The 18,070-nt window shown below is 46.0% G+C and overlaps 1 protein-coding gene across 2 annotated transcripts in view; it reads right to left on the reverse strand.

Moving 5' to 3' along the window:
- The window catches only part of LOC144705259 (Pseudouridine synthase family protein), a 60,589-nt gene extending 45,027 nt beyond the window's left edge, over nucleotides 1-15,562 (reverse strand). Inside the window, exons 1-6 of one of the 2 annotated variants that reach the window (XM_078577846.1) lie at nucleotides 15,461-15,562; nucleotides 15,305-15,367; nucleotides 14,918-15,016; nucleotides 14,761-14,839; nucleotides 13,933-14,005; nucleotides 13,736-13,781 (exon numbers count right to left, since the gene is read on the reverse strand). In XM_078577846.1, the coding sequence (XP_078433972.1) occupies nucleotides 13,736-13,781; nucleotides 13,933-14,005; nucleotides 14,761-14,839; nucleotides 14,918-15,016; nucleotides 15,305-15,367; nucleotides 15,461-15,511 (411 nt within the window). In that variant the 5' untranslated portion in view covers nucleotides 15,512-15,562. The remainder of the gene's footprint in view (nucleotides 1-13,735; nucleotides 13,782-13,932; nucleotides 14,006-14,760; nucleotides 14,840-14,917; nucleotides 15,017-15,304; nucleotides 15,368-15,460) is intronic. The other variant, XM_078577847.1, reaches the window with a different exon arrangement.
- Between the last annotated feature and the right edge of the window lie 2,508 nt (nucleotides 15,563-18,070).

The following is an 18,070-nucleotide window of genomic DNA, read 5'->3' on the forward strand; positions in this document are numbered from 1 at the left end:
GAAAAAAATTTGGAACAGTAATCCGATTTAGGGCGTGGTAGTCGATACCAAACCGCCATCCATTGTCTTTTTTGCGGACGAGGAGGGTCGGGCTGGAGTAGGGACTGGAGGAAGCACGAAAAATGCCCGCTTCGAGCTGCTCCCGCACTAAACGCTCCAGCTCATTCTTCTGGAGATGAGAATATCGATAGGGTCGAGAGTTGACGGGACTCGTACCTGGTAGGAAAATAATCCGATGGCACCTGCATGGCACCTGCATTCATCATGATCTATGCAGGACCAAGTTTCTCTTCTCCATGTAGCAGAAGATCAAAGTGAGGCCCCCAATTTGTTTGGGTTTCCGCCGCGGTAGTCGTGCACCCAATATCTACACCAACGTTGCGGTTGTCGTGCAGGGGCCTAAGGTGCCCGCGGGTGCACGCCTTGACAGCATCGGGCATGGAGGTAGGGTGCCATCTAGGCGCGCTCCCAGTGACGCCCCACACTGACAAGGTGTTTTACTACTAGTCCATAAGAGCTGCAATTTTATGCACACTCTTGGCGTCAGTGGCGATCAACATTGTGCTGCACACGCTGCAGGTCTGCACACGTGCCTGGTTAGTGCCAGTAGAGCCTGGCCTGCCACAACTGACGGCAGGCATGCACGTGTCCTGCATGCAATTTTTGGGCGGCGATGCCGGTCCTGGTCCTAGGCGACCACTTACACAGACTCGATACCGATCTTGCGGGAAGCATTGGCGAACCAGGGATGGTGCCGATGGGGGCCAGGGAGATATTGTGCTTGGTACCACAGCCTCCGGAGGCGGCACAGAGGGTGCCAGATCAGGAGGCATTGGAGCTTATCCTATGCCCAAGTCCCACAGGTGCATTTGGCAGGGTTGACCCGGGTGCACACTCTGTGGGTGCAGAGCATTGGAATCGACATTCCAGCCGCGGGTCAGGGGAGACGCCCCGCTGGTTAGGTGTGGTGCCTTCCCGCCATTGCTGATGTAATGACCAAGTGCCAGATTACCATGACCGCACTGGCATGTGGCCTGGCGCAGCCGACTCTATAAATTCTTGTGGCAATATAGTGTACAGTGTTCCCTCTTGAGGGGCTGGCCCCACTACTTCTCAACTCTAATATACCCAAAGAGTTACGTTGTGATTGCAAAGGCTGCTTGACTTGGTGATCAAGATCAACGCCGGCATGCTGTTAAACTGTGAATTCGACCCCCCCAAATTTAGCCGCGTGACAATCACCATATGAAGAGCTTCATTAAGTTTGACTGAAACGATCCCGAGGGAGCGGCAGTCATAGCGAAGGCGGCAGCGCTGTCTGGGAAATGGCGGTCATAGCGGAGGCGGCGGCCATGGTGGAAGCAGTGGCGTGAGGCGGAAGCCTGTGCAGCACTGCTCGTGTTGGGCGGTCGCCGGCGCCAGGAACACTTCGCCCATTCATGCGGTGCTGGACCCTTGGCCATGCTGCCACAAATGGGCCTGATGAGGCCCAGTGGGGGCCGTTCCGTGGCCTCTTTAGGACAGAAGTTGGAGTCCATTGAAGCCCAGGCGGGCCTGTTTTGGGGAGAGACCCTGTATTGGGCCGTTTTTTGAGCCACCTACCCCAACTGGCCCGTTAGAGGGAGGGTCGGGCAGGCCGGGAAAGGGAAACCTGTGTCCGGCCCGTTTCTCCATGGAGCAGGCCCGCTAGCTCACGCTGGCGGGCCTTCTTGCAGCGGGTCGGGCCGGACTGGCCCACCCTCGGGGCCCAACTCACCCTAGAGCAGACGCCCTGCTTGAGGGGCACCCAGGGCGAGCCTGGGGTGGCGGCCATCGGGGCGGCGGCGGCTCCGCCCGCGGCAACAACGGCTGCGGCGGCTCCGCCGGCAGCACATGGCAGCGGTGGCTCCCCCCTTGGCGCCCCCGGGACGGTGGCTCCACTCGTGGCGCCCATGCGGCGGTGCTCGCCGTTTCCCCTGGGTCGAAGTGTTCCCAGGGCGGTCCAGAGCGGTGACCCTTGGGGTGGCGGCCGTCATGGCTGTGTCCATCAGGGCCGCAGCTGTCGGGGTGGCGGCCCGTGGGGAGATAGCCATTGGGGCGGCTGTCGGGGCCGGCGGTGGCTGGCGATCGGGCCACAGTGGAGGCCGTTCGGGCCGCGGTCGCCCGGGCCGGACTGGCCCAACCCCGGGCCCGACTCGCCCTAGGGCAGACGCCCTGGTCGAGGGCCCCCCAGGGCGAGCCTGGGGGCGGCGGCCGTCGGGGTGGCGCCGGCTCCACCCGTGGAGCCCACGGCGCCGGCATCGCGGCGACCGCCGCTCCCCCGGGGTTGAAGGATCTCCAGGGCGGGCCATAGGCGGCGCCCGGCTGGGCAGTGGCGCCTCCGCCTCCAATGCCCTGGGCGGCGGCGGCTCCTCCCTCGGAGCCCACAGCTGTGGCGATCACCGCTCCTCCCGGGTCGAAGGGTCCCTAGGACGGGCCCAGGGCGGTGATCCGCTGGCCGGCGTCCGTCAGGGCCGCGTCCGTCAGGGCCGCGTCCGTCAGGGCCGCGTCCGTCAGGGCCGCGTCCGTCAGGGCCGCGTCCGTCAGGACCGCGTCCGTCAGGGCTGCAGCCGTCGGGGTCGCCACCGTCGTGGCAGCCATCGGGGTTGCAACCATCGGGGCGGCTGCAGTCGCGACCGCTGCCGTCGGGGTGGCTGCTGTCGCGGCCACTGCCGTCAGGGCGGCTGCTGTCGGGGCGGCTGCCGTCTCAGCCGCTGCCATCGGCAGCTGCTTGTCTGTGCTGCCCATGGGTAGCACGGTCGGTGGGGAAGGATCGGATGGTGGAGGCGGCGGCACAGCCGGTGGCTCCTGAGGGAGTGGCGGTGGTGGATCGGACGGTGGAGGAGGAACCACCGGAGGTTGCTCCTGATGAAGAGCCGGTGGCCGATCTCGCGCAAGGGCGGTGCCGGCTCGAGTGATGGAGTCCGGAGTCGAAGCTCCACCAGAAGGAGCACCCGCTCAAGCTGCTCTTCCATGCGCTGAAGGCACGACTCCATAGCCTGCTCTTCCAGGTACTGAAGGCGTGACTCCATGCCCTCCAGGAAAACGGCTCTGATACCAATTGATACGAACCTACTGGTTTGTATCGGGGAGAAGACGGGAAGGGAAAGAGGGGGGGGAGACGCCGGGATGGTCGTCGGCGTGCCGGGATGGACAACGGCAGAGTGGGGGCAGGCGGAGTGGACGTCGCCTACGAGAGGGGTCCGGCGGAATGTACGTCGCCGGAGGGAGCCAAACACATTCTTGTGATACTTCTTGGATGCCCTCCTTAAGGGAGGGCTGTTCTATTTAAAGAGATTACAAAGGTCCAAATGACCTAAATGCCCCTATTGGGCTAAATGAAGAAAGAAACCTAGATATGTCGGGGTCGTATCATTACCATGTCGAAGGAAGGTAACCATGTTTTTCTTTAAGAAAAAGAGAGAAGATCACATGAAATGATCGCCTCGTTGATGATCAATCCGAAGCTGAATATTCTAAAGTTTGAAATACATGAATGACCAAAGAAACCCTCAACCTCCCATCACCTCCTACCACTCATCACCCCCCAGTGACATCAGTATGACATAAATTTCTAAACATCATTTGCGGAACTGTCCATCGAGACTGCCCACCCTTGGAATACAACCTCATTACAATGGAGCCATATTGCCCACAACACTGCAAGGAGTCTTCCACGCTCCATAGGTCCTCTGCAAGCGCCTCTCCTAATGGAGGCCAAGCAGGCCTCGTCGGAATCCTCATCCACTGCCATGAGCTTCAGTGTTCCCCATAGTCCCCAAGCAAATGAACACTAAAAAAAAGAGATGGGAGCAGTCTTTCTCGCCATGTGTACATATAGGGCACACTGTTGGGGTCATTGGGATCAGTTGCTTCCAGATGACTCGTGTCATTAACCATTGCCTCAAGAACAGCCATCCGAGATCCACACATTTAGTGGGAATTTTTGCTTCTAAAGAAGTCAGCAGATGTGGGTTACCAGTGTTTCCTCCATCCATCTCTCTTGGATCTTATTGTAAACTTCCCGAACTGAAAATGTCGTACCCCTCCACACCCAAACATTCATAGACCTACTCAAAGGTTGCCAAGGTATGAGTAGCTACTGCATGTTCAACCAATTTTCCACCCGCCGGTCCAAAAGAACAGCCCCCCCAGACCGAACTCCATGCGCCTTCCCAGCAGTCCCTAACCGACGCCTGAGGATTCCGTGTAAAAGGGAATAGTTGCAGATGTCCCTCTGATTGGGATCTCGCATCACTCTCAGTTCATATCTGTAACATAGCCATCTCTCAAGAACTTTGTGATCAAATCCTCCTTAGTCCCCATAATCATGCTCACCCATTTTGTCAGCAACGCCGAATTCATGGCCAGCAGGTGTGGGACCCCCAGCCACCTTTCTGCCATTTCCTGACCCGTGGTCATCCCAAAGAATCTCCACATTGAGGTTTCCAGCTGATACCCTTGGGTAGCTTGAAGACTGATAGGTAAAATATCAGAATCGTCGAGAGCACTGATCATTGCAATACCAGAAGGCCTCCCTTCGACAGCACTCGGCTCTGCCATTCCCCCAGCTTCCACTCCACATTTTCTATCACGGGTTGACAATCTATATTCATCAGCGTTCCCCTCATCAATGGCAGTCCCAGATATTCCATGGGCAATGTCCCAATAGGCATCCGTAGAGCCCTGGAGCATTGTACCTCCTTCTCTGGAGATAGCTCGAAGCCTACAAATACAGATTTGGCTTCATCTATCTGTAAAGCTGTAAAATCTACAAAAAGATTCAAGAGTGTGGAGACCTTTTTGGCCTCTTCCATAGAGCCTTATAAACAGCGTGGCGTCGTTTACATACTGAAGTAATGGAATACTTACTGGTAGCTCGCCATCTGAAATCCCCACAGGAAAGCCGTGCCAAACATGCATTGGTTGTACATATAAATAGGGCATCCACTGCTAGGCCGAAGAGTAATGGGGGTCAATGGACAGCCTTGTCTGACCCCAGTTTGAGGATGGATCCAGCCTCCCTCTGCTCGACCATTCACAAACATGGAATAAGTGTGGGAAGTAATACATCGCCATACCCGGGACACCCACTTGGTGGGAAATCCCCTCTGCCTCGTAAAGGCCCACAGAAAATACCAGTCGAGAGTGTCCCTTTCTCTCGCAAAATCCACCTTACAAATGAAGCCTCTGATTCCCTTTCTCTTCCATGCCGCTAGTATTTCCCCTGCCACTACTGCTCCGGCCACCAGCTGTCTGCCTAGGAGGAATGCCAACTGAAAAGGACTGACAAGGTCTCTGACCACTTCTCGTAATTTTTTTGCCAAAACTCTTCCCTACATGAGATAGATGGAGTTCGACAGTGATTTCGGTCCAAAATCGCCGACCCGAGCCGCCCCTTGACATTTTGGAAGAAGGAATAGATGTGATCTATTAACACGCTTCAAACCATAGTTCCCAAGGAAGGTAACCATGTTGCACCCAACAGGGTCAACACCAAGCTCTTTGGCAGCACTGGACTTCTCGCTAAATGTCAACCAGGAAGGGCCTTCTTGGAAACCCACAATCCTCTACGCTCGTTAGAGCATGGACCTTGGCCCAAGTCAAAGATGACGGGAACAGAAAAAGAAAGGTCGCAAAGAGGGAGAAAAAGCATATTAGGCTTCTACCTGGACTGGAGAGCACACAGACGACCTAGCTTTCTCATCAAGTCCATGCAGCCCCACAAGGTCATAACAAGGAGTTGAAGATACCATCTATGCAGGTTTGGCAGAATCTAATACGCCAAGGTGATTGTAGAAGCAGCATATGATCTGATCGAACCATTTGAATGTTTGTCCAAAAAGAGCGGAGTATGATATTTCCTCATTGATCGCATTGAGCCTTCTGTGACTTTAAGTCAGTGGGTGCTTCAATAGCTTCACCCTTGGACTTTAAATATATAAGTTACATCATCACTAACCTTTAATTCAAAAAAAAGAATCATTAACCTTGGCACAGTTTGGAAATTAGGTACGCATCTGATATTAAATGATATTACTCTCAATGCTTAAAAATTGGATTTCATGGTTAGTTAAAGCCATAGAAGTTAGTGCACTACAAAGAGTGTGACCAATGGTCAGGAAAAAGCTAAATGACTTTCCTCCACACTGAAGCATAAAGGAGTAGCATCTTATTTCCTTAGTGTATTTTGAATTTGAGATCTATGATTTGCCTTCCACAAAAGATAACTTACTTATACAAAATCTATCCATATCGCTTCATGTGTTTCCCAAATAAGACTCCCTAAGGACTAGTTTTGTCTTCTTCAATATGTTAAAATGGGGTAAGGGACGATTGGATGCAGAAGGAAACACACTTCATAAATGGAGAAGGGAATACACAAGGATTTTCCAGTAAAGCTCTCCTAAGCTAAGACCTTAATGTCCTTTAGAACCCACATTATGTGTGCAATATCTATTTGTCAGAAATCCCATCAAAAGTATAAGTCGCCGATTGGATATATAATATTATGTGCGCTTCTAGAGTGCACTTTTTCCAGCAACTCGCATTAATTTCTGATACGATCCCTATAAGAGTATATGAAAGGAGAAAGAAGCAAGGACAGAAAGTCAGTAGGCCAGCTGGAGCTGAGCTGGCAAAATAACTACCTTCTTCTTGAATGGTAGTGCAGGGAGGAAATAAAGAAATAGTATTAATAAAGGTGAAGGGGCCGGAAGAAGGGGGGACAGAGGATTTTGGTATTCTTGTAGCGGGATTTCCCGGAGGAGCTGCAGCTGCATTCGGCTAGAGGTTCATTGGGAATTCTTGGTTGCTGAGGAGCACGAAGACGACGTCGTAGAGGTTCGTGTTAAACGAAGCAAAGAAGAGGGAGGCACAAACTGTAAGTCAAATCTATCTGAATTCTTACCATTCGATACTGATAGGATCCCCAGCCCTCGTGGGGGGGCATTCTCGTCATGTTCGTTTTATGTCTTTTAAATAGAGGGAGGGCAGACTAGAAGTTGATATTGAGTTATTGTGTTCCCCTCCCTCCTCTCTTCTTGCCCAAGCTCTATCCTTCTCTACGGTCCCCGTCATCGTGACCGCCTCTCCCTCACCGCGTCTTCAGGCGGCTCGTCCCCGGCCGATCCCTACCCCCTCAGGTCGGCCTTCCACGACCATTCCCGTTCTTCTCTTACCCCGGGAACCTCTCATCCTCTCCACTCTCCTTTGGACGACAATCTTGAAATTGTATTACGATTTGGGCGAATTCCATTGCACAAGATACGGTCTCGAAACGGGATCGTACCAGATACATTAGCGTATCAATTTCCTACTTTTCTTGCACACCCTTATTGCAGGCGCAGTTAAAAAGTTTGATCTTGAGTTGACAAATCTGAATCTTTGAATACTTGATTCTGGAATACGTTCGAAATGTAAAACTAGGAACTAAGCTTTGAGTCCTCAAAACCAACTACTTCAACTAATGAACCCAGAAGAACTAGAGTACGCTCCAACAAACATCTCAATAAGAGAAACTTCTCACAACAAAAAAATATTTTCAAGTGTGTCCAAGGATTTATAGATATCTCTAACACAAAATAGAAAAAGAGTACATGTCTGGGCAGTTTTGACAAATTTGGCAGGTCTAAAAACAGGTAGCTATGGTAATAGGCGCATCTGATAGATATGACAAGCTTAAAGCTCTTTTAAGAAATATCTATTTGTGAGCAATTCTATCAAAAGTATACATCACTGATACACTCAACTTGTTTTTTTTTTGAAAGAAAAGTAGGGCAGCCCACCCGGAAACCGGTGGACCACCTGTTCCATTAAAAAAAGCAAACAATATGTACACATCATTTACAGGCTTGACCACATAAGGCCTTCCCTCTACCCCCCCAACCCCCAAAAATATATTAAAACCGCAACATCCGAGATGATGTTTTCTACCGATGCCGTCCCTCCCTTGAACACCAAATCATTTCGATGCATCCATATCGCCCAAAGTACTGCCAGTATTCTCCCCCAGTCAGTGCTGCTCCGGTATCTACCAGTCGTGAATGAAGCCCAAAACTCAGTGGCTGAGGAAATATTCACCCCGGGAAGCTGCTGCCATGCCCATACTCCCCTACGAAATGGACATGTGAAAAAGAGGTGTGTGCAGTCTTCCTCACCCCCGCCACACATAGGGCATGAGACGGGCTCCGTCGGTGCCCATCGCCTGCGGTATACCCCTGTGACCAGTCTTCGCCTCCTCAGCAGCCACCCAAACAGTCACACCTTTAGGGGGAGTTTTTGCTTCACTATGATATGGCATGTATTACCGGTAGAGATGTCGTCCCTTGCTTCCCCTCGGATTTTCAAGTATGCATCTTTTACTGAGAAAGGCGTCCCCCTCCATACCCACCCGTCCCGGGAAGCTCCCGAGGGGCTGAGAGGTAGGATGGTCTCATCCATCCCCAACAACTCCATGAAACGATCCTCCGATAAAGTCCCACGAAGGTTAGGGACCCAAGCCCCTTCCCAACATTCACTGACGGCGATATTGGGGTTCCTTGCCAGCGCAAAGAGTCTTGGAAATTGCATCTTCAGGGGGCCGTGCTTCGTCCAATTATCAGTCCAAAATTGGAAACCTCCCCCGTCCCCCAACTGGGGGTCAAAAAAATCCCGGATGTGAGGAATGGCTTGCCTCAGACTACGCCAAAAGGGGGATTCCCCCCTCCGGTGCGCCCACCCCCTCTCCCAATCCAACGGCGGGTCATATACGTCTCTTAATACCTCGAAGGCCAGCCCCTCCGTCGAGGACACCAGCCATTCAACCCATTTAGCAAGCAATGCCAGGTTCATGGATTCCAGGTGGAGAATACCCAGTCCTCCCTGTTTCACGGGTCTACAGACCACATCCCAGGCTACCAGGGGTATCCCTCCTCTACCAGGGGTATCACACTCAACTTGTATTCCAAGAATTAATCAAAAACCATGATCCATGCTCATTATCCCAATCAGTCACAACTGTACAAAGGTCCAGATGAATACGTCTTATGAATCTAAGGTGGATGAAGAGAAATATAGCACATGGACTGCCCTCAATGGGCGAGTCCCCTCCAGCCGCGTATGGTCCCTCCGCTGCTCCAGCCTCCGGCATGCCGCCCATCCCTCGTTCTGGTAGACTTCCAAGAAAATGTGCAATCCCTCTCCCGCGCAGGTTACCTCTTCTTTTAAACTGGTTCACACGTGCGAGGACTCGCACGTTTGTTCTGGTTGGCTAATTCATCTTGTAAAGATCGTATCAGTCACCAATAAGATACACAATATTATATGGGCAACTATATCCGCTTCTTGTTAGGCCCAATAAGGAGAATAAATTTTCCTTCCCATTTCCTATTTATAAAGTCTGACGTAAGATCTAATAAGACACAAGTTCCCTAATGTTGCATTTTGTGTTTCCACAGGGCCTAGCATGAGACCCTTTTCATACAGAAGACCAACCTTCATGTTCTTGATTTATTTTCTCTATAACTACAAACCCAAACATATTTTTTTCAAGCTCGTGAAGGTCATGTTACCCATCTCAGCCATGATATGACAAAAAGGAGCTCACTTAATAAGCTACTCAAATAAGTCTGGCAAGAGGAAGTGATCCCTGACTGGATAGGATAATATTATCATTATTTTCTAGACGTAAACTGTAATTTCTTCACTGTCGAGATGGTAGATTTTGTGGAAAGAAGAAATATGCGTATATTATTTTTTCACCAAAAAAACCACACTCTAATGCTACACAATGTTCCCCTTTTAGAGAATGCTAATTGACCGTTGGAGGTATATGACCGTTGGACTCAACGGTCATATTCCACTCTGCTCGGGCCCATTTATAAAACATGGGCCCAGTAATACATGGGTTATTTTGGGCCTTATGATCTAACACCCCCCCTCAAGTTGGGTATAGATGTTGATCATGCCCAACTTGGACAACAAGACTTGGAACTGCGGACCAGGGATCCCCTTGGTGAAGATATCCGCAACCTGCTCCAGAGAAGGAATGTAATGAGGTGTAATGGAGCCCTCATCAATACTTTGTTTGATATAATGTCGTGCCACCCTTGCATGCTTTGTCCTTTCGTGTTGAACTGGGTTCTTTGTCATAGCAATTGCTGATTTGCTATCAGAATATAGAGTCATCCCTTTGAAAAAACCTTCAAATCCTGCAAGATACCCTTAAGCCACATCCCTTCACATACTCCTTTCTTCAGTGCTCGGAGTTCAGCTTCTGCACTTGATAAAGAGACCTCCTTCTGCTTCTTACTACGCCATGTGACAAGATTCCCTCCTATGAAACTGCAGTGACCAGATGTAGACCGGCTATCTTCAAACGATCCGGCGTAGTCAGAATCCGTGTAGAGGACCACACTCGGCTCACTTCCTCTGTTAAAACATAGACCAAGTCCAATTGACCCTTTCAGGTAAGCTAGGATGCGATCTGCTGCATGTTGATGTGATTCCCGAGGATCATTCATGAATTGACTGAGAGAGTTGACTGCGAAAGCAATATCCAGCCGTGTGTGGTTGAGATAAAGTAGCTTGCCAATGAGACGTTGAAATGAAGTCTTGTTTACTGGTGTGTCTTTTTCATTCTGTTCAGCTTTTAACTTAACATTAGTATCTACTGGTGTAGCTGCTGGTCGACAATCCAACTTCCCGGTTTCTTTTAACAAATCAAGGATATACTTGTGCTGAGAAAGTACAATCCCTGCTCGAGAATAGGCCACTTCAATTCCCAGGAAATACGTCATTAAACCTAGTGCCTTTATATCAAAGGAAAGTGAAAGGTGTTTCTCCAGATTCTGAATTTCAGTGTGGTCATCTCCAGTGATGATGATGTCGTCCACATACACAATTAAAATTGCAATCTTCCCATCCTTACCATGCTTTATAAACAATGTGTGATCTCCCTCACTTTGGAAGAACCCCACTGCTAACATTACTGTTGAGAATCTGCCAAACCACGCTCTTGGCGATTGTTTCAGGCCATATAAGGACTTCTTGAGATGACATACGTCCCCTGAATTTTGACTCAAACAATATCCAGGTGGAGGTGCCATATACACTTCTTCTTTCAATTCCCCATGTAAGAAGGCATTTTTCACATCATACTGATAGAGCTTCCAATTAAATAGTGCGGCGAGAGCTATTAAAACCCGAACTGTGTTTAGCTTTGCAACTGGAGCAAATGTTTCGTTGTAGTCGATGCCGTAGGACTGTGTATATCCGAGTGCCACCAAGCGAGCTTTGTGCCTGGCCACTGACCCATCTGAGTGATATTTTACAGTGAATACCCATCGACTTCCCACTAGTTTCTTTCCGGGTGGGAGTGGGCCCATTTCCCAAGTACCATTTTTCTTTAGTGCTGCCATTTCTTCTTCTCAGCAACAGAAGTCCACTCCGCAGGAAGGTACTTCCTCAGAACTTACTTGTGGTTATTGTAGGAAACCAGGCCACCTAAAAAGGGACTGCAGAAAGTTAGCCTGGAAGGAAGAGCAGATCAGGAAAGGGACGTGGAATCCAGGGCAGCATAAGAAAGCCTATGTAGCAAGTGAAGGAGAGGAATTATCTGCTGCAAAGAAAGGGGAGGATGGAGGTGAAATTCATAAACTTATTCAGTCGGAAGTGCACAAGATTATTCAGAAGTTTGGCTCTACTTCACTCGTACAGTCAGGTAAGAAATTTAGTTTCACTACTGTTACTAATAATACACCTACTACTGTCTCTTGGATATTGGATTCTGGGGCGACAGACCATATGTCACCCCACAAAATGCTATTTAAAAATTATGAGCTAGAAACTAATAATCTCAGAGTTTTTACTGCCAATGGCGGAATATTAGAAGTGGTAGGAAGAGGATCAATTGAAATCAAAGGGAAATTACTAAAAGATGTTTTGCATGTACCTGAATTGAAAGCAAATTTATTGTCCTTACTTCAGTTAGTAAATGATACTGGATGGCGATTTATCTTAGACTCAGATTCTTGCTTCCTATGTCTTAAGGAAACCGGACGGAGGATTTCATCTGTTAAGAGGAGGGGAGGTCTTCTCCTGCTAGATGGATTGGAGGAGGAAGAAAAGCAGAAAGCCACTTATACTGCCCAGAGTGAAGAACGGATCAATCTTCTGCATAGGAGACTAGGACACCCCTCATTCCACATTTTGAAACATTCCCATCCGAATTTGTTTAAGGGGATCATTTTTGATAATTTGCATTGTGAAAGTTGTCAATTTGCAAAACACAAACGATCTTCTTTTCCAGTTTCAGATCACAGAACTCAATCTGCATTTGATTGTATCCATAGTGATGTGTGGGGACCTTGTTCCACAATGGGACTATCTCATCACAAATGGTTTATTTTATTTGTAGATGATTTCTCTAGATATATATACATGGGTGTATCTACTGAAATCTAAGACTGAAGTTCCATCTGTTATCATCAAATTTTGTGAGATGATTAATACACAATTTGGAAAGAAAGTACGAATATTTAGATCAGATAATGCAACAGAATTTTTTTGTGGAAAAGTAACTGATTACATGGAAGAAGAGGGGATAGTTCACCAATCCTCATGTGTCAATACCCCTCAGCAAAACGGACTTGCTGAAAGAAAAATTGGCCATATAATGTCTTCAGCCAGGGCTCTCTTATTTCAAGGGAATTGCCCCAAGAACTATTGGGCTGAAGCAGTCGCAACAGCTACTCATCTTATAAATAGGACAGCCTCAAAAACATTAAATTATCATGCTCCTATTGATCTTTTATCTGCTGAATTTCCACATTTATCTTTTAGAACTAACCTCCCAGCCAAGGTGTTTGGCTGTGTTGTATATGTTCAAATTCATCATGCAGGAAAGCTAGACACTCGAGCCCTAAGTGCTATCATCCAAACTCCAGGAAGATCTTCGTTACTGCAGACGTGAGGTTCGACGAAATCCGAATGTTTCATGCTCCTGTGGAACGATCAGAAGAGTACTTAGAATCTTCAGAGCAAGAACTGGATAGTATGCAGCAAAGCCTCTCCTCGGCGTCAGAAACTTATGATAAGGACATGGCTATAAGTACTCCTCCAAGTCCTCCTGAGGAGGAGGAGGAGCCTCATAGACCATGCGACGATTCAAGTACAACAATTATGCCGGCAGGAGGAGAAGACTCAGGAAACGATGGTTGGTCCATTGCCATAAGTAAGGGAATTCGTAACTGCACGAAGACTAAACGCTATCCAGTTAGCAATTATCTATCTTACTCCCGGCTCTCTCCAGAGTATAATTAGGTGGTTCAAGCCCTAATGACAGTATCTATTTCGAAGAATGTGACAGAAGCAATGTCATCTGCAGAATGGAAGACAGCTATGGAAGAATAAATATGCGTATATTATTTTTTCACCAAAAAAACCACACTCTAATGCTACACAATGTTCCCCTTTTAGAGAATGCTAATTGACCGTTGGAGGTATATGACCGTTGGACTCAACGGTCATATTCCACTCTGCTCGGGCCCATTTATAAAACATGGGCCCGGTAATACATGGGTTATTTTGGGCCTTATGATCTAACATAAACTTTTCTTCAAGAAAGCCATCATCAACTCATTTTCTTGTCAAAGAACTTTGAACCGTTTTTCAGCCAGAGCCTTTTAACTGACAAAGCTAAAATAAGCATAAAAATATATAATACAGGGTACGTAACCTCCACAGTAGGGTCTTGTTGTGCTTCTGATGCAAACCCGTAAAATCTGGAAAAAAAGTAATTCTGCTAATTAAATATTGCCATGGGCTAGCTCTTAGGATAATATTATCTTTTATCCATCATTTGGCATCAAAGTCTATAAAAATCTCAAATGAACTCAACCGTCAAGGAAACAAGACAGGAACTTAGATGTGTACCTTGGGCCGAAATACATGAGCTTTAGAGCAACAAATCTCTTGGGGTGGCTGTCAATATTTCTCGAAAGAGAACCTGCATCAATATAGACTAACAGTGAAGTTTAAGCTTTTTGGAGAAAGTAAGAATTTCGATTTCTTCATTAAGGGCCTCCCTTCACAGCACCCTCCGTCCTAAACCTCCCAATAATGAAATCAGAAATATAAAAAACACTCTGAACCTTTTAAGATTATTCATTCTGAGAGATTAAGATATAAATTCGGCGGCACTAATCATAAAATTTCTGAAGGATAGAGCATGGAAGGGCTTATGTATTTCACACCAGCCGGTGAAGTGATAATTAAAAAAAATATAGATCCATACATTAAGGTGACTGAATTGTTGAAACTGGATGGAAGCATACATTGAGAGCTAGGACATTATCTGATTGATGTTTTAACTGTCATAATAATCGGATAATACTATCTCAATTATACCGAAATTAAATCCCTTAATCCCAAAGCTTCATCAATCGCCTTACTTTTGAAAACATTTGACAGAAACATTCAATTCAAAATATAAGTGCACGCCCGAAATTTTTGAACAAGGAATAGAACGCTAATCATGGGTGACGATCACAAATGACTACATGATACAATAAAACATACTTCCATCATGAAAACAATTACAAAATAGGTGGTCAGAATGGGCCAAGAAGCTCTTTTCAAGGAATATAATAACATGATCTTTTAGGAATATTATAGCACGTCAGGAAGGTTGATCACCGTACTCAGGTGGCGTACTCTATTTTCTTCAAAAATAATATTGAAACTAGAGAAGGACCAGCTGACCTGAGAACTTTTCCGTTGCCTCTTGTTTTGCAGGAGTGTTTGGCGATCTGGCATCAGAATCTTTTGCTCTAGGCCTCGCCTGAAATTAATTCAAAAGGAATTCCCAAGTTGGACAGTACGCGCATAAGAAATGCCCCCAGATTGCTTCAAGACTCACAGGACCAACCAGATCTGCCGAAGACTCATCAGTCTGATCAAGAACACACTCCTGAGAACGAACATTATCTCGGATAGCACCACTCCCCTGAGCGCAAAACTGCAAGAAAAAAGTCAACATTAACTAAAATTTTCAATCTATTCTCCGGGATGACCATGAGATGATAATGAATGGCATCATTCTTTCGTGAATAAGAGGTGAAAACGTATACACATTGTTGGAGTTAAGCGCCTACCAAGGGAGCCACTTCTTCTCTTAAGAGGAATGTTGACTTCTACTTACGCAAATCGCACAGATCTATAATCTAGTGAAACGCTAACATCACGATTTCAATTTCGAAACTCACCTTCATCATAACAAAATTAAAATAACAGAGGAAAACCAAACCTTCGAGCACTGCGAACAGCGTGCCATTTGCGCCCGCAAGAGCTGGTTCTCGCTGTTGAGAAGCTGAATTCAACAAAAAAACCGAATTCAACAAGTTCGGACTCGATCGCAGGAACGAGATTTTACACGAAATCAAGGCAGTAGAGATCGCCTTACTTCCAATTGCCTTCGCAGGAGTTCCATCTCTTCCTCCCCCACCGCCTCCATGCTCCGCGCCGACTGCCACCAGCAACAGAATTCAGAATAAGCCGCCAATTTAAACTCTCCTCTCTGCCGCCAAAAACCTTCTCCTGGCAGTCTTCGCCGTCACCGACGACGATAAGACGATGACGCGGATGACGACTTCAACGTTCATAATGAAATGTTCTAGAATGATGCGAATGTCCCAGTTATCGACCATCTTGTTAGCGTTGAGATGTTTCTATCCTCATTGATCGTTAAAAATGTCTTAACATTGGTTCTTATTTATAAGGTTCATAGTTATACCATATAGTTAATTTGTTTTAATGATAGCGGTTATAACAAGTATAATGGCTATGGTTCGATCTAATCCTAACCGCTGGATCCTATCTATGTATAATCCTATCTATGTTGAAACTTATATTGAATCGTATTATATTCTCTAACGAGTATAAGGGGTACGTGTCCGATTATTACTATCTACTCTTATTAAGAGCCCTATTGGTCCACGCCGGCTGGCGAGTTTCTTTGTAATTCCACTTCAGTTATGATCGTCTGTAAGGGGCTAAACAAAGCTTCAGAAAGAAAAACTGATCTTCTGTACACATCTCAGTAGGATTTCCAGGAATTCAAGATTATTTATGTATTCATTCAGAAGGATCTTCTGTACACATCGTTTTAGAATAGGTGACTTGGAATGGGATAGGCAAAATGCTCTATATACTAATTGATCATTTTTGCTTTTATAAAATTGATCATTTTTGCTTCTTGAGATTTTATGCAAAAACTTATTCAGAAACAAGATCAATGGGTGAGTTATGTTGATTATTCTCCAACAAGTGATTTGTTGGAGAGTAAATCTTATATCATTTAAATGGCATTTTCGTTGTTGGAACGCTGAGGAAATCTAAACTATTTTTTAGGGATCGGTCAATTATCGTTTTTTATACATTGTAAGCTGTATGTCTTTTGTTTCAATCAGTAGTTGCTACATACTCTTCAGCTGCCTAAGTTCCACAAATTCAACAGGAACATATTTATCAACTATCCTATTACACACTCTATAGACTCTATGTATCCCTCTTTACGAGATGAATCCATATTGACTAATTTATATGTACCAGAACTCGAGATGTTGCACTTGCAGTATAATACCAGCAATATGACTTGATTAATTATATAGAGTAGGCTCCATATAAGGCCTGGTTATGACATTGTTGCAGTTATATCAGAATGCATGAAAGTACCCAGTATGGGCCTCTTCCCTTGATTACTTGTATGGAGTATGCTCTAGATGAGCTATGGTTAGCACCCTAATCTGATTATCACAGGTCATGTTCACTTACCTTAAGCTAGAGTAACTTTTTTACTGAAAATAGCATTGCATGATCCTAGGCATCTCGATTACAGACATATTAATTATTCCATATACCTTTATTATTGAGAAGTCCTTGCTGTGAAGAACTGATATGTAATTGCATGTCCATCATTAAATGCAACAAACGACTTCTTCTTGATTAGTGTGTATAACCATCTCTAAAATTCTTACTCTTTAAATGGGAACTCTGTTTGATCTCTCTTTGTATGTTTCTAAAAAATTCAATGTCCTCGATTGGATGTGCAATAAAGTGCACACAGGTATATCTCTATTAGGCTTAGCAATGACTTTGATGAAATCCAACAAGTGAGAATTCACACTTTGAATCAATTCCTCAATTCAATTATTTCTCTCTTTCCTTCTTGTTCTGATATTCAGCTATTTTGACCAGTGTTTCAAGTGAGAATTCACACTTTAAATGAAAATTAATATTTTAAAATGCACCCTTTTATTGAGTTATTTTAAAGGAACCATTCTTACCATCAATGCTAAAATAAATGATTCGTGATAGTCTATACAAGAAGATAAATCACATTATTCACATAATATCTTTGTGTACATTCAAAGCACTATACTTTCATATTTTTCTGCAAAACTAAGCGTAGAAATAGAAATACATGCTTATGATTCAAATAGAGTAATGTATCTGATTTTTAATATGTATCTTGACAAATATGTATCTTCATGAAATAGAAATCCATGTGTCTTCTCCATTTGTGTGAATAGAACAGAAGAAGGGGAGTCAGATTTTTTCTCCAATTTTTTTCATATTAATTGGTCCATTGACATTAACAGCATTCAACATATATATATGAGTCAGTCGTGGGTTAGTACGACAAGGTAATAGTGACATTATTTTTCATAAGTGACTTAACATTAGTACGACTTTTTTGTATTAGTCGTCGGTTCCCCTTATAATTACCATATGTTGTGTATGTTGATCCTTGATGAAACAGTTTCATCAAGTAAGAGATCAAGTCAAGTATTGACTGTATAATATTTTGGATTAAAGGAGTCAGTTCTTCTTAACTATTTGATGGAGAGCACCCGTCAGGGATCGCCGCCACATCATCGAAGCCGTCATCGTCGTCACCGAAAAAACGCCGGTTCGCGCACCGCACGACCGGCATGCCAAGGCTATGGAAAAGAATCTGGGTTTAACACCCCGGGCGAGAAGCACGAGTGCACCATCGATTGATTTGAATTTC

This window comes from Wolffia australiana, chromosome 7 (genome assembly GCF_029677425.1).
Source record: "Wolffia australiana isolate 7733 chromosome 7, ASM2967742v1".
Taxonomy (NCBI): Eukaryota; Viridiplantae; Streptophyta; class Magnoliopsida; order Alismatales; family Araceae; genus Wolffia; species Wolffia australiana.